This window comes from Natrix helvetica, assembly GCF_964273705.1.
Source record: "Natrix helvetica genome assembly, chromosome: 16".
In the NCBI taxonomy this organism is placed as follows: domain Eukaryota; kingdom Metazoa; phylum Chordata; class Lepidosauria; order Squamata; family Natricidae; genus Natrix; species Natrix helvetica.
The window spans coordinates 10,642,909-10,655,630 of record NC_138563.1 but is presented as its reverse complement, the minus strand read 5'-3'; the positions used below and the strand labels follow the sequence as shown (position 1 = coordinate 10,655,630).

At 46.6% G+C, this 12,722-nt stretch overlaps 2 protein-coding genes across 2 annotated transcripts in view; one reads left to right on the top strand and one right to left on the bottom strand.

Moving 5' to 3' along the window:
- Positions 1-4,038, bottom strand: part of COPA (COPI coat complex subunit alpha) — a 65,799-nt gene extending 61,761 nt beyond the window's left edge. The window contains exons 1-2 of the mRNA XM_081968338.1: positions 3,882-4,038; positions 716-829 (exon numbers count right to left, since the gene is read on the bottom strand). Coding sequence (XP_081824464.1) covers positions 716-829; positions 3,882-3,921 — 154 coding nt within the window. The 5' untranslated portion in view covers positions 3,922-4,038. The remainder of the gene's footprint in view (positions 1-715; positions 830-3,881) is intronic.
- A 111-nt stretch (positions 4,039-4,149) lies between these two features.
- Positions 4,150-12,722, top strand: part of NCSTN (nicastrin) — a 39,832-nt gene continuing 31,259 nt past the window's right edge. Inside the window, exons 1-4 of the mRNA XM_081968341.1 lie at positions 4,150-4,306; positions 7,621-7,725; positions 9,578-9,701; positions 10,953-11,071. Coding sequence (XP_081824467.1) covers positions 4,192-4,306; positions 7,621-7,725; positions 9,578-9,701; positions 10,953-11,071 — 463 coding nt within the window. The 5' untranslated portion in view covers positions 4,150-4,191. The remainder of the gene's footprint in view (positions 4,307-7,620; positions 7,726-9,577; positions 9,702-10,952; positions 11,072-12,722) is intronic.

Genomic DNA, 12,722 nt, shown 5'->3' with positions numbered 1-12,722 from the left:
GGGTGGTTTCCTACAAATGTCTCATTGCCCAACTAGGTAATATCATCAGTGCTAGAAGGGAGGAAGAAAAGGACTGTGGGGTCCTTGGTGCTCTCTGAGCTGGGTGGTTTTCTTCCAGATGTTTCATTACCCAACTGGGTATTATCAGTGATGGAAGGGAGTGGGGTTTTAGAGGAGGAAGAGGAGGACTATCGATTTTTTGGTGCTCTCTGAGATTGGTTGCTTTCTTGCAGATATTTCATGACCCAACTAGGTAATATTATCTGAACTAGAGGGGGGGTTGGAGAGAGAGAGAGAGAGAGAGAGAGACAGACAGACAGGAGGAGGAGGAGGAGGAAGAGGAGGACTATGGAGTCTTTGGTGATCTCTGAGCTTGGTGGTCTCCTTGCAGACGTTTCACTACACAACTAAGGAGAGAGAGAGAGAGAGAGAGAGAGAGAGAATGTTCAATAACAACAAGAGCCCTGAGTCCTTTCTAGGAGAGGGCGCGGTCTAGAAATTAAAGTATTATTATTATTATTATTATTATTATTATTATTATTATTATTATTATTATTATTATTATTATTATTATTATTATTATTATTAGTTACTGAAAAAAAGTCACCCATAGCAAAACACGCAATGTATTTGCTGCGTGGCAAATTTAAGGCAGCCTCTCACCTTTTACAGCCAAGTGTGCCCGGCTCACGCGCACAGTATATCCAGCACTTACCATCATGTTCGTCAAATTTGTCGATGAGGGTGCACATCCGATAGTCCCACAGCTGGATCACCCCATTGTGCAAACTCGTCAGGATCCAAGGCCGCTTAGGGTGGAAGCTCAGCCCTGAGAACAGAGGTTAAAAACAATACTCCTTACTTGGAAGTCGACTTATTTTCCACAGCGCAACAGTCCTAGTCCTGGACTTAGGATTGTAATGGAGCCTTCCCGCTAGCCGTGATTTGTGATGGTCGTAACATGAGTCACATGACCGGGCCCGTTTTAACGACATTTTTTGCAGGAGCGTTGACTTTACCGCGGTGTCAAAGTGAACCCATTGTTCGCAACGAGCCATTTGGGGGTGGGGGAGGGGGAACCGGAAGAAAATGCCAGTTTGGAGCAAAAACATCCCAAAGCATAATTATGTGAGAGTGGAGCACTGCAAACGGCCATAAATGCAGGCTGTTTGTCAAACACCCACGTAACCGTGGACCTCAGAATTGGATCAGGAGCACCTTTTTGGGGGCGGGGGGGGGGGGTTCCATTGCAATTTTGAAGGGCCACTAAGTGACTGGTTGTTAACCAAGGATAAACATTTTATGATAACTTTTCTACGAAAAGAGAGAACCACGCGAGCAGGAGAAGGCGGGTGTCTCTTGGAGTATGCTTTCAGTAGCTAGCAGCCCCTTTGATGAAAGATTCTAGTTCTGGGTACTTATAACTTCTAGTAATACATTTTTGTCTAGATTTTATTATAATATAAATATAAATGATCCTAGACAAAAGCACGTTTAAACAAATATAGTTAAATGAGAATGATGGTGTATTGACGGTATAAAGATTTTTGATTTAAAATGTACAATTCAATATGAATGAAATATAAAGAATGATTGTAGTAACGCACGAAATTTATTAGTAACCAATCGACATGCTTTCTGGAAGATGTAATGAAGAATGTTTTTGTGTGTGTCTTTTGCTTAATTAAAACAATTAAAAAAAAGATTCTAGTTCTTTGAAATAACAAGCAAAAATGCTCAATTCTGATAAGGGTTCAGACAGCGAGAAGTCTTGCAAAACTCTGAACTTTATGTTTTGACCTGTCTCTATAAAGTGATTTTTTTTAAAATCTCGCCTTGTTTTCCATTGGAAACCACTCCTTTTAGTTATACATACAGAAGGAGATATTAATCTACCTAAGCCGACTGGGAAAGCCAAGGGAAATCATCAATGCCATTAAAAAGCGAAAATTGAAATATTTTGGACACCCAGAAAAATGGGGTATCCTTCACTTAATCCTCCAGGGAAAGATTGAAGGCAAACAAGGTCCAGGCAGGAGAAGGACATCCTGGCTTCAAAATCAAAGGGACCAGTTTGGACAAAACCCAGCAGTGCTTTTTCATGCGGCTGTTGACAAAAAGAGGATGGCCAACATGACTGCCAACGTCCGATGACGGATATGGCACAAGAAGGAGAATCTACCTTTCCAACTTGGATTCAAATTCTTAACGCCAGGTTAAGAAACTTGCCGCTGTTTACAGCTAACAAACCAACTGTTTAGTACAGTGTTTCTCAAGCTTGTCAACTTGAAGATGTCTGGACTTCAACTCCCAGAATTCCCCAGCCAGCATTCGCTGGCTGGGGAATTCTGGGAGTTGAAGTCCAGACATCTTCAAGTTGACAAGCTTGAGAAACACTGGTTTAGTAGCTCAATTTTCCCCTGGCATTTCCTATAACCTGTGACGAGTCTTGGCTGAGGTTGAGTTCCCACGACCCAGGTCAGGTGGGGAGTCTACTAGAGTTTGTGAATCCGGTCCATGAGAATTCTTTAACTCTCCATCAGGGCATATCTGTCAGCCTTTCAAGCTTGGCTTGGCTTTACAATCAAAATCACTCATCGCACACCAAGCCAGGGATTGTTGTTACCAAAACAATCTGCCTGGATGTAATTGGACAGTGACAATTGGGGGCAGAAATGGAAAAGTGAACCAGAGGCATTTGGGCAGGAACCTTTCAGATTCGGCTTTGCTGTGCTGTCACCAATTTGCTCAGTCAAGTATACTCTTTGCAGCCATGATCTTTCTTTGCTAGCTAGCCACATTGGGACGGCTGATAGTATCTTTGCAAAATGACAAGGGCAGTGTCTTTACTCCACAGATACATTTGATGCCCCAACCTCCCTAACTTTGAATCTACTTTGACACCTGCTGAAGCAAGAACACTTGATTGCTTTCATGCCTTTAACTGCGTTAAGATTGTACAGTTTTGCCATTGTAAGCGGCCCCATTGAGAAAAATAAAGATTTTACCATGCTACACATTTATTTCATCAATATGCCCAAAAGCAACATTTTGGCCTTGGGAAACTCAACCAAGAACGGGGCCTCCTGACTACAAAACCTCCCTCCCACAAAATCTTTCTATGCATGAAGCTTAAGAGGTTTCCAGTCCTCTGTAAAATCTCCTTTAGATGGATTTTGAGGCCTTGTTGCAGCTGCCCTTCTGGAAGGCTCTGTGGGGGAATGGGGGGATTTAAACAGAATCACCCAGTGTTTCTCAAGCTGGACCTGGAAGATGGGGGGACTGCAACTCCCAGAATTCCCCCAGCCAGCTGCCTGGGTGATTCTGGGACTTGTAGTCCACCCAATTTAAGGTATGCATGATTCTGGGAGTTGTAGTCCACCCAACGTAAGGCATGCAGGCTAGGGGATTCTGGGACTTGTAGTCCACCCATCTTAAGGTATGCAGGCTGGGTGATTCTGGGAGTTGTAGTCCACCCAACGTAAGGCATGCAGGCTGGGTGATTCTGGGACTTGTAGTCCACCCATCTTAAGGCATGCAGGCTAGGGGATTCTGGGAGTTGTAGTCCACCCAACGTAAGGCATGCAGGCTAGGGGATTCTGGGACTTGTAGTCCACCCAACGTAAGGCATGCAGGCTGGGGGATTCTGGGACTTGTAGTCCACTTATCTTCAAACCCTGGAATACCCAAAGACAAAAGGAGAGTGCTAACTCAAGCGGCGTCTTCTGCTTCAAAGACCCCGGAGCAGGGTTGAACCCCTCCCGCAGGGCCCTGACTGGGACCCCATAGCGGTTTTCCAAGCCAGCCGAGAGACCCCAGCCCTCAGTCTCGACGCCCCCGTCCTAACGCCGCTCAGGCCGCCCCTCGGGCGCTCGGCCTACCTTTCACGCGGGCCGATTTGGTCTCGAACTTGGTGAGCATCTCCGCAGCGCCCCGTCGCCTCCTCAGCCGCCGCCTCCACGTCACCGCTGCCGGGACGGCTCCCACTGCACCACTTCCGCTTCCGGCCAGGCATCAGCGAGAGGGGAAAGAGCGACGCGGTTCTGCGCCCCCTGGAGGAAGGAGGAGGAGGAAGAAGTCAAGCCGTCGCTCTTCTCACGGGAACCGGAAAGGACCGCCGCCCGGGATCATAGACAACCGCCTGCCGCCCTAGAGAGCCTGCTCGGAGAGGAAGCGGAAGTTGCCGGCAAGATGGCGGCTGTTGAAGAGGAGGAGGAAGCGGCCCCTTGCAGCGGCCGGAGGATGAGGGCGGCAACGGCGGGGCTGTGGCTCCTTCGCGGGCTCGTCTTCTGCGCCCTGGCGCCCGGTGAGGCCCGGGGAATGCGATATAGGCCTGGGGGGTCGGAATAGGGGACTCGGGGCAGAGCGTCGTCCCCAAACAGTTGCCCTACGGAGGGGTTGGACTCCAGCTCCCATGAGGCCCAGCCGTCCCGTCCCGGTCTAGCTGTTGAACAAGCCCACAGGGCCTTGTTCTAGGGGGCAAACGGGGACTTTGGGCCAGTCCTCCCTCTCTCTCTCTCTCTCTCTCTCTCTCTCTCTCTCTCTCTCTCTCTCTCAGGCCAGCCTACCTCGCAGGGCTGTTGTGTGGGCGGGGGGAAGGGAAGAGTATTCGGTATATTTACAGCTTCAGGTACTTATAAAGTTCATAAGATGGAAAAAGGTTCTGATGGCTGACTGGCTGGATAAAAAGAATGTGGAGGGATAGATGATGGACAGACAGACAGACGGGTGATAGATTCCATAGATAATCTGAGAGATAGATAGTTAATGAAGGTAGCCAGGTTGATGGATTTGGTAAACAGATAACTAATACATAGATGGTAAATCATAGATAACAGAGAGAGAGAGAGAGAGGTGTTAGAGATAACACATAAGAGTAGATAGGAGATAGATGCATAGATAGATAGATAGATAGATAGATAGATAGATAGATAGATAGATAGATAGATAGATAGATAGATAGATAGATAGATAGATAGATAGATAGATAGATAGATAGATAGATAGATAGATAGATAGATAGATAGATAGATAGATAGATAGATAGATAGATAGATAGATAGATAGATAGATAGATAGATAGATAGATAGATGATAGATAGATAGATAGATGATAGATAGATAGATGATAGATAGATAGATAGATAGATAGATAGATAGATAGATAGATAGATAGATAGATAGATAGATAGATGATAGATAATGGATGGATAGATAATGGATGGATAGATAGATAGATAATGGATGGATGGATACATAATGGATGGATGGATGGATGGATGGATAGATAGATAGATAATGGGTGGATGGGTGGATAGATAATGGATGGATGGATAGATAGATAATGGATGGGTAGATGGATGGATAGATAATGGATGTATAGATAATGGATGGATGGATAGATAGAGTGATAGATAGATAGATAGATGATAGATAGATAGATAGATAGATAGATAGATAGATAGATAGATGATAGATAGATAGATGATAGATAGATAGATAATGGATGGCTTGATGGATAGAGGATGGATAGATAGATAATGTGATGGATGGGAGGATGGATAGATAGGTGGTAGAGAGGTTTTAGAGATGGTAGATAAGAGTAGGTAGGTAGGTAAGTATAGATAGATAGATACCAAGCAAAGGGTTGGTTGGCCCTTTATCCTAAGTCAAAAATTAGACAACCCCCCCCCCCCCCCCAATGGCTTTGTGCAAAGATAAGCCACTTCCACCCGGGCTGATGGGATCTGGAGTCTTTACTGATGTTGGGCTTTCAAGAACCTCATTAGAGAAGACCTTGGATTTGTGCTGTTCAGGATTAGCCGAGCTGCAGTCCACGTGGTGAGGAGGGCGCCAGTTGAAGTTAATAGCTGTATGGGAACTTCAGAAAGAGACGTAGGTTTGGGAGGGGCAGCGAGGTCTATACGGGAGACCTGATGGAGTACAGGGTCATGCCCAACCTGGGACGCTTGGCTTTGGGTGGCATCTCCGTTCAGGGCCCGCTCTGGGACCAAGGCTGCCCGTTGCTTTCTCAAGGGCAAATTGGAGCGGCATGCAATGGTTCCAATGCTGCTTGTTGGCCATGTACCTGCCTAGAAACTAGGAGATGGTGAGTTCTAGTTCTGCCTTAGGCATGAAAGCTTGAGCCTGATATACCCTCTCAACCCAGCCCACCTCACAGGGTCGTTGTTATTGTGGAGAAAGGAGGAGGATGAAAGAATTTTCCCTGCAGTAGGCTTGCTGCCTTGCATTACTTATAAACTAATAAAGATGGGATAAAAACAGGGGTATTTAGCAGTGCCCCCTCCTCTCTTTTTTTTCCTTTTTCCTTTGCTTTTTGGGTCCAGATGTGCTGTTGTGTTTGCAAACGGTCTCCTTGCAACATGTGGACTTTTACTGAGTTTACAAACAAGGACTCATTTTTAATATGATGTTTATTATTGTATTAGATCCTTTCTTCCCAGGAGTTAACTGTGAGGGAATACGGAGGTGGTGATTGTTGATTAGTGTCACCTCCATTTCTATTTATCATCATAAAGGCCCAGCGGGGATGAGGAGAAGTTTCCCAGCTTCGGTATCTTAGGGAAGTACATTTTCTCTTAGGGGGAAGATAAAGGAAAATTGATTGAGCACAAACTCGTATCTTGGTAACAGACTGAGGTTTAGTAAAGAGATGCCCTTAATGCTGTAAGTAGAATGTAAATAGTGAGTCTTAATACTGTGCTTAATACTCTAAGTAGAATGTAAATAATGAGGAAAAAGCACCTGGTGTCAGTTACAACTTGCACAACTTGGAGTGTTTGTACTGTACTCCGCTGTTTTGATACATGCATTCGGTCACGGAGGACATTCCAGGGAAGCATTTCTCCTCCCCTCCTCTTCAGTTCTAGTTTTATGCCTCCAATCTGGGCAAAATCTCAGAAATCTTGATTGCTCAATTTGGAGCCGGAGTGTTACAAGACAAGATTTCAGGTTCTGCTTGATGGTTGACTTAAGGCCCAAGTCTCCCTTATCCAAATGAAAGCAACTAATGCTTTATGAGGGATGTAGTGGCTCAGTGGCTGAGAAAGGTCGGTGGTTCGGATCCCCAGCGCCGCGTAACGGAGTGAGCTCCCGTGACTTGTCCCAGCTTCTGCCAACCTAGCCGTTCGAAAGGACGTAAAAATGCAAGTAGAAAAAGAGGGACCACAGCGTTCCGTGCGCCTTCGGCATTGAGTCATGCCAGCCACGTGACCACGGAGACGTCTTCGGTTTTGAAATGAGCACCGCCCCCTAGAGTTGGAAAGGGCTAGCACATATGTGCGAGGGGAACCTTTACTTTTAATGATTTATGCTGGTGATATTTTCCTTTACATGGCTGTCCTATTTCTCCCCCCGCCTGGACCTTCCCTTCCATCCATCCTGCTTCAAGCTCACTAAGGAACGGAGGTTGGGCCCAGGGTAAGGCCTTGGACTTTGTATTTGGCTGCTGTAAATTCTGACCTTTGAAATCCACCAAGCCTGCTGGTCGATCTAGTCCGTCTTGCCAGCACCAGAGCGGGATATTCCTATTTTCTGGGCCCTTTTTTTTCCTTTTGCTAAAAAAAGAGAATCCTATTAAATCCGTCGCTTTTTGCGCAGGTTCAGGCTGGTGCAACTCTGTGGAGAAGAAAATCTACATCCCGCTGAACAGAACAGCCACCTGCGTCCGTCTCCTCAATGCCACCCATCAAATAGGCTGCCAGTGTGAGTGCCGGGCTGAAGGGATATTTCCTTGGGGGGGGGACACACTGCCAGTCAGCCATGTCTGGTAAATAGGCCAGGCAGGTGTGGGCCACAGGTAGGCTACCTGCAGCTCCCAACCCATTTGACTGGTCCTCAGAGCCCCTTATGTCATGCCAACACAGCTCCAAAGCACAGTGTACGACAGCAGTGCTCCTGTTCCCTTGGGATGAACCTTCTTGCCACGGTTGTTAAGTGAATCACTGCAGTTGTTAAGTGAGTGACTTGGTTGTTAAGTGGATCCCCCACTGACTTTGCAAAAGGGAATAAGTGACCCTGAGAGAGACCGTCATAAATATGGACCAGTTGCCCAGCGTCTGAATTTTGATCACATCACCAAAGTGCTGCAATGGTCACAAGCCGTTTTGTAGCGAAAATGGCCAAGTTTTAGAAGACAGTGACCAGAGAGGTGCAGGGGTGAAGATAGAGAGCTCATCCCCAGAAAGCCTTCCGAATACCGTATTGCTTGGGGCTCAGCAGTCTCTCAGGGGGCTCGGAGGGGAGGGGGCTTGGGGGTTATAGCTGGGACAGTGTCCCATCAATAGAAAGGGCGGTACAACAACTGCGCTTCATTTCCTGGATTTTCATTCATAAATAAAACACCATATTTTTCGGAGTATAAGACGCACCTTTTTCCCTAAAAAAAGAGGCTGAAAATCTGGAATACAGCATTTTTGGCCTCCCGAAGCCCCGCCCCCTTCACCAAGATAGCCGTGCCTTATGGAGGCTTTCAGAGAGCTCCTGAGGGCTGGGGGGGGGGGGGGCAGAAAGGAGCAAAAAAAGGGCCGTTCTTCCCCCCCCCCCAGCACTCTATAAACCTCCATAAGGCTATGCATGCAATTTTTTTGAGAAAAAAATGGACCGTTTTTTCCTCATTTTTGCCCCCACTCTCAGGAGCACTCTGCAAGCCCCCCCCCCCCAAGGCAACTCGTGTCTTTTTTTCTTTTCTTTTTTTTGAAAAAAAACGGGCTCATTTTCGTGAAAAACAGGCCTTGGGAGGTTTGCAGAGTGCAAAAACCTTTTTTTCCCTTTTGGAAACCTCTTTAACTGATGAGAATTACATTGATCAAGTGCTGTGCCAGCAGAAACACCTCCCTATCTCCTGTATTTCTCTATCTATCTATCCCTCTATCTATCTATCCCTCTATCTACCTATCTACCTACTGTATTTCTCTATCTCTTTCTATTTCTATCTATCTGTCCCTCTATCTAACTACACACTCTCTCTCTCTCCCTACCTACCTACTGTATTTCTCTCTCTATTTCTCTCTATCCCTTTATATACCTACCTACCTACCTACCTAACTCTCTCTCTCCCTACCTACTGTATTTCTCTCTCTCTATCTCTCTACCTACCTACCTACCTACACACTCTCTCTCTGTTTCTCCATCCCTTTATCTACCTACCTACCTACTCTCTCTCTCCCTACCTACCTACTGTCTTTCTCTCTCTTTCTCTCCCTCTCTATCCCTCTATCTACCTACCTACTTTTTTTTTATTTGCCTCTTCAAAACCTTGGTGCGTCTTATGCTCCGAAAAATAAGGTAGGTTTGCCTTAATAGTTGCAGAAGCTACAGACGGCTATTTTACCCTTTGTTTGGGGAGAATGCCATGGGTGAGGGGGGGGGTGATACATGAGTGCCTAAGCCTTGCTAAGACCCTGAAGAAAAGGTCTGCCCATCCTGAAAGGGCCATAAAACCTGTTCTGGAAGGAGGGAGCGGCTTGTTTAGAGGCTGCTGGTTGTGGGTGTGGGGTGTGTAATTTGTCATTCTCTCCCCCCCCCCCCCGTGTCCTTGGCCTCTCTATCGTCACAGCCTCTATGTTTGGAGACACAGGAGTTATCCACGTGGCAGAGAAGGAGTCTGACTTGAAGTGGGTGCTGTCCGATGGCCGGCACCCCCCTTACATGGTTCTGCTGGATGGGAAGCTTTTTACAGGGTAAGTGGGAATTTTCCTCCCCCCCCCAAAAAAAAACATCATTCTGGGAAGAAAGAATTGTCTTCTTTTCCCTGAATCTGCAGCTGGCAAGATGCTCTCCTGGTACCCAGTGGCCAAACACATCGTTTGACATCAGCCCCAGGAGACGTTTGCCAGCTGTAAAGAAAAACATGGCACCTGCTGCTTTGCTTGAAGAATTTCTGTTTATGTTTTCCTACTTTTCCGAGCAGAGGCCAGCTAGCATCGGGTGCGATAAACGGACCCGGCTCTCTCGCCCTCTTAGCTGGCCTCTGCCACACTTTGGTCTGAATACAAGCCATGAATCTGGGCTTGGCGTCGCTGAATAGTTGCATTCAGCCGCTGCCCTTTTGGGATGCAGCATATACAAGATGCAAGCGGTCCATTGCTTCGTGTCCACATTTGGGGACCGGAATTTCCACTGCTAAGCGAGGTGGTCGTAAAGTGAGCCGCGTCCAATTTTGCCACCGTTGTTTAAACAAACTGCTGTGGTGGTTAAGCAGGTCACAAGGTCGTTAAGCGAATCCATTCCCCTCCATTGACTTTGTTGTTGGAAGCCAGCTGGGAAGGTCGCAAGTGGGGATCACGTGACACCCCCCCTCCCCCCCGGATGCTGCCTTGAATGCCTGCTGGTTGCCAAGCGCCTGAATTTGGATTGTGTGACTATAGGGGGAACGCTGCGATGGTCGTAATTGTGACAAATGTCCATAAGTCACATTTTTCACGGCTGTTGTAACATAGAACGGTCACTAAACAAAAGGTCGTAAGTCGAGGACTACCTGTGTTCTCTCTTCTGGGCCAAAGTCAAGGAGGAACATTTGAAAACCTGTGATTTATTCCACGTTTATGGAAAACAATCCTGCCTTATTATATTTCATTCCCTTGGAACTATAGTACTCGATAAATACAGGTAGTCCTCGAGTTACGACCACAATTGAGCCCAACGCCCCTGTTGTTAAGCGAATCTGGTTTCCCCGCTGACTTTGCTTGTCAGACGGTGGCAAACGGGGATCGCGTGACCCCCGTCATAAACACAAGTCCATTGCCAAGTTACGTGAATTTAGATTGCGTCACCGTGGGGATGCCGCAAAAGTGAAAAACGGTCGTAAGCCCCTTTTTCCCCAGTGCTGTTGTACCTTTGAATTGTCACTAAATGAAACTGTTGTAAGTCGAGGACTACCTGTCAGACCGTTACAGTGATCTGTATTTTTCACAAGGTGGTTCTTTTAACAGGCCGGTGATGGAGAAACTGAAGGGCAGCTCTCGGGTTGCAGGCGTGGCAGTGACCATCTCCAAGACCAGGCCAGCCGATGGGTTTTCTCCTGCTCTTCAGTGTCCCAATGATGGTTACGGTGAGGATGAAGCCAGCTTGGGCCTCCCTGGGCCCTTCCAGCCTCCCAGGGCCCTTCCCTCTGACCCAACTCAACAGGAGCAGAACTTTTCAGATAATGGACTCCACATGTTTCTTTACATGGGTTTCCTTTCAATGATATGATTCGATTAGACAAGATTAACAGTTGGAAGGTCATCTAGTCCAACCCCCCCCCCCCAAAATCAGGACACCCTACACCATTTCTTTTTATCTATCTATCTATATCTATCTATCTATCTATCTATATCTATCTATCTATCTATCTAATTTTTTATTCTCTTACATACCATTTTAAATCTACATTCACATAATTGTTATTCTTCTTTACATTTGTCATTCTTTTACATTTATTATTTCATTCAATAGGTTATAATACACAGTTTGGGTTGCTTTATTTCCCATCCCTTCCATCTATTATGACACCACCTTCTTTTCCCTTTCTTTTCTCCCTCCCTCCCTTCCCTACTTCCCTCCTTCCTCCTCCCCTTCCCCTTCCTTTTCCCCTTACCTTTCTCCTCCTCTTCCCCTTCCTGCCCTCTCCTCTTTCTCTCCCATCCTCCTCTTCTTGCCTCTTTCTTCTTTCCCCGTCTTCCTCTCATTCTCTCCTCCTCTCTCCCTTTCTTTTTCTATTGTTGATCCTACACCATTTATGACAGAAGGCAGTCTGATCTCTTCTTGAAAGCCTCCAGGGATGAAGCTCCCACAACTTCCGAAGGCAACTTCTGTTCTGTTGGTTGATGGTTCCCATGGTCAGGAAATTCCTCCTTATCTCCAGGTTGAGTCTCTCCTTGGTTAGTTTCCATCCATTCTGCCTTCAGGTGCCTTGGAGAATAGCTTGACCCCCTAACTCCTCTCTGTGGCAGCCCGGCAAATATTGGGAGATGTTCTCCTGTCTCCCCTGGTCCTTCTCTTCCCTAGACTAGCCAGGCCCAGTTCCTGCAACCGTCCATCATCTGTTTGACCCTCCAATCCCCTCATCATCCTGGTTGCTCTTCTCTGCACCCTTTCTGGAGTCTCAACCTCATTTTTATAGTCTGGGGACCAAAATTAGATGCAGGACTCTAGGTGTGGTCTTGCTAAGGCTTCATAGAGTGGTATTAGGACCTCCCTTGATCTTGATTGTATCCCTCTGTTAATGCAACTTAGGATTCCATTGGGGTTTTTGGCCGCTGGCTCCTATTTAGCTGGTTGTCCACTAAGACTCCCAGATCCCTCTCATAGTCACTGCTATGAAGCCTGGTCTCACCCAGTTTATATGTGTACTTTGGTTTTTTTTTTTGTCTAAGTGTCAGACTTGACTTTTCTCTACATTGAATTTCATTTTGCTATGGCCAGTGTTCATGAACTTCAACCCCCAGAATTCCCCAGCCATAATGGCTGGCTGAGGGATTCTGGCAATGGAAGTCCACAGGTCTTAAAGTTGCCACGGTTGGACAGCCCTGATTGACAGACAAGCACACGTCCAGCTTCGTTTCTACCTCGGAACTCCTTCCTGGGCTTTGTGCTCCAGAGAGGGGGAAAGAAGGAAACTTTGTCTTTGGGTTTTGCTGTTTGTTGTTTGGGAATGGCTGGGAAAGCAGAAAGTGGAGCCTGTAATTCTATTCTGTATTTTATGTCAGTGCTTTCCTTCT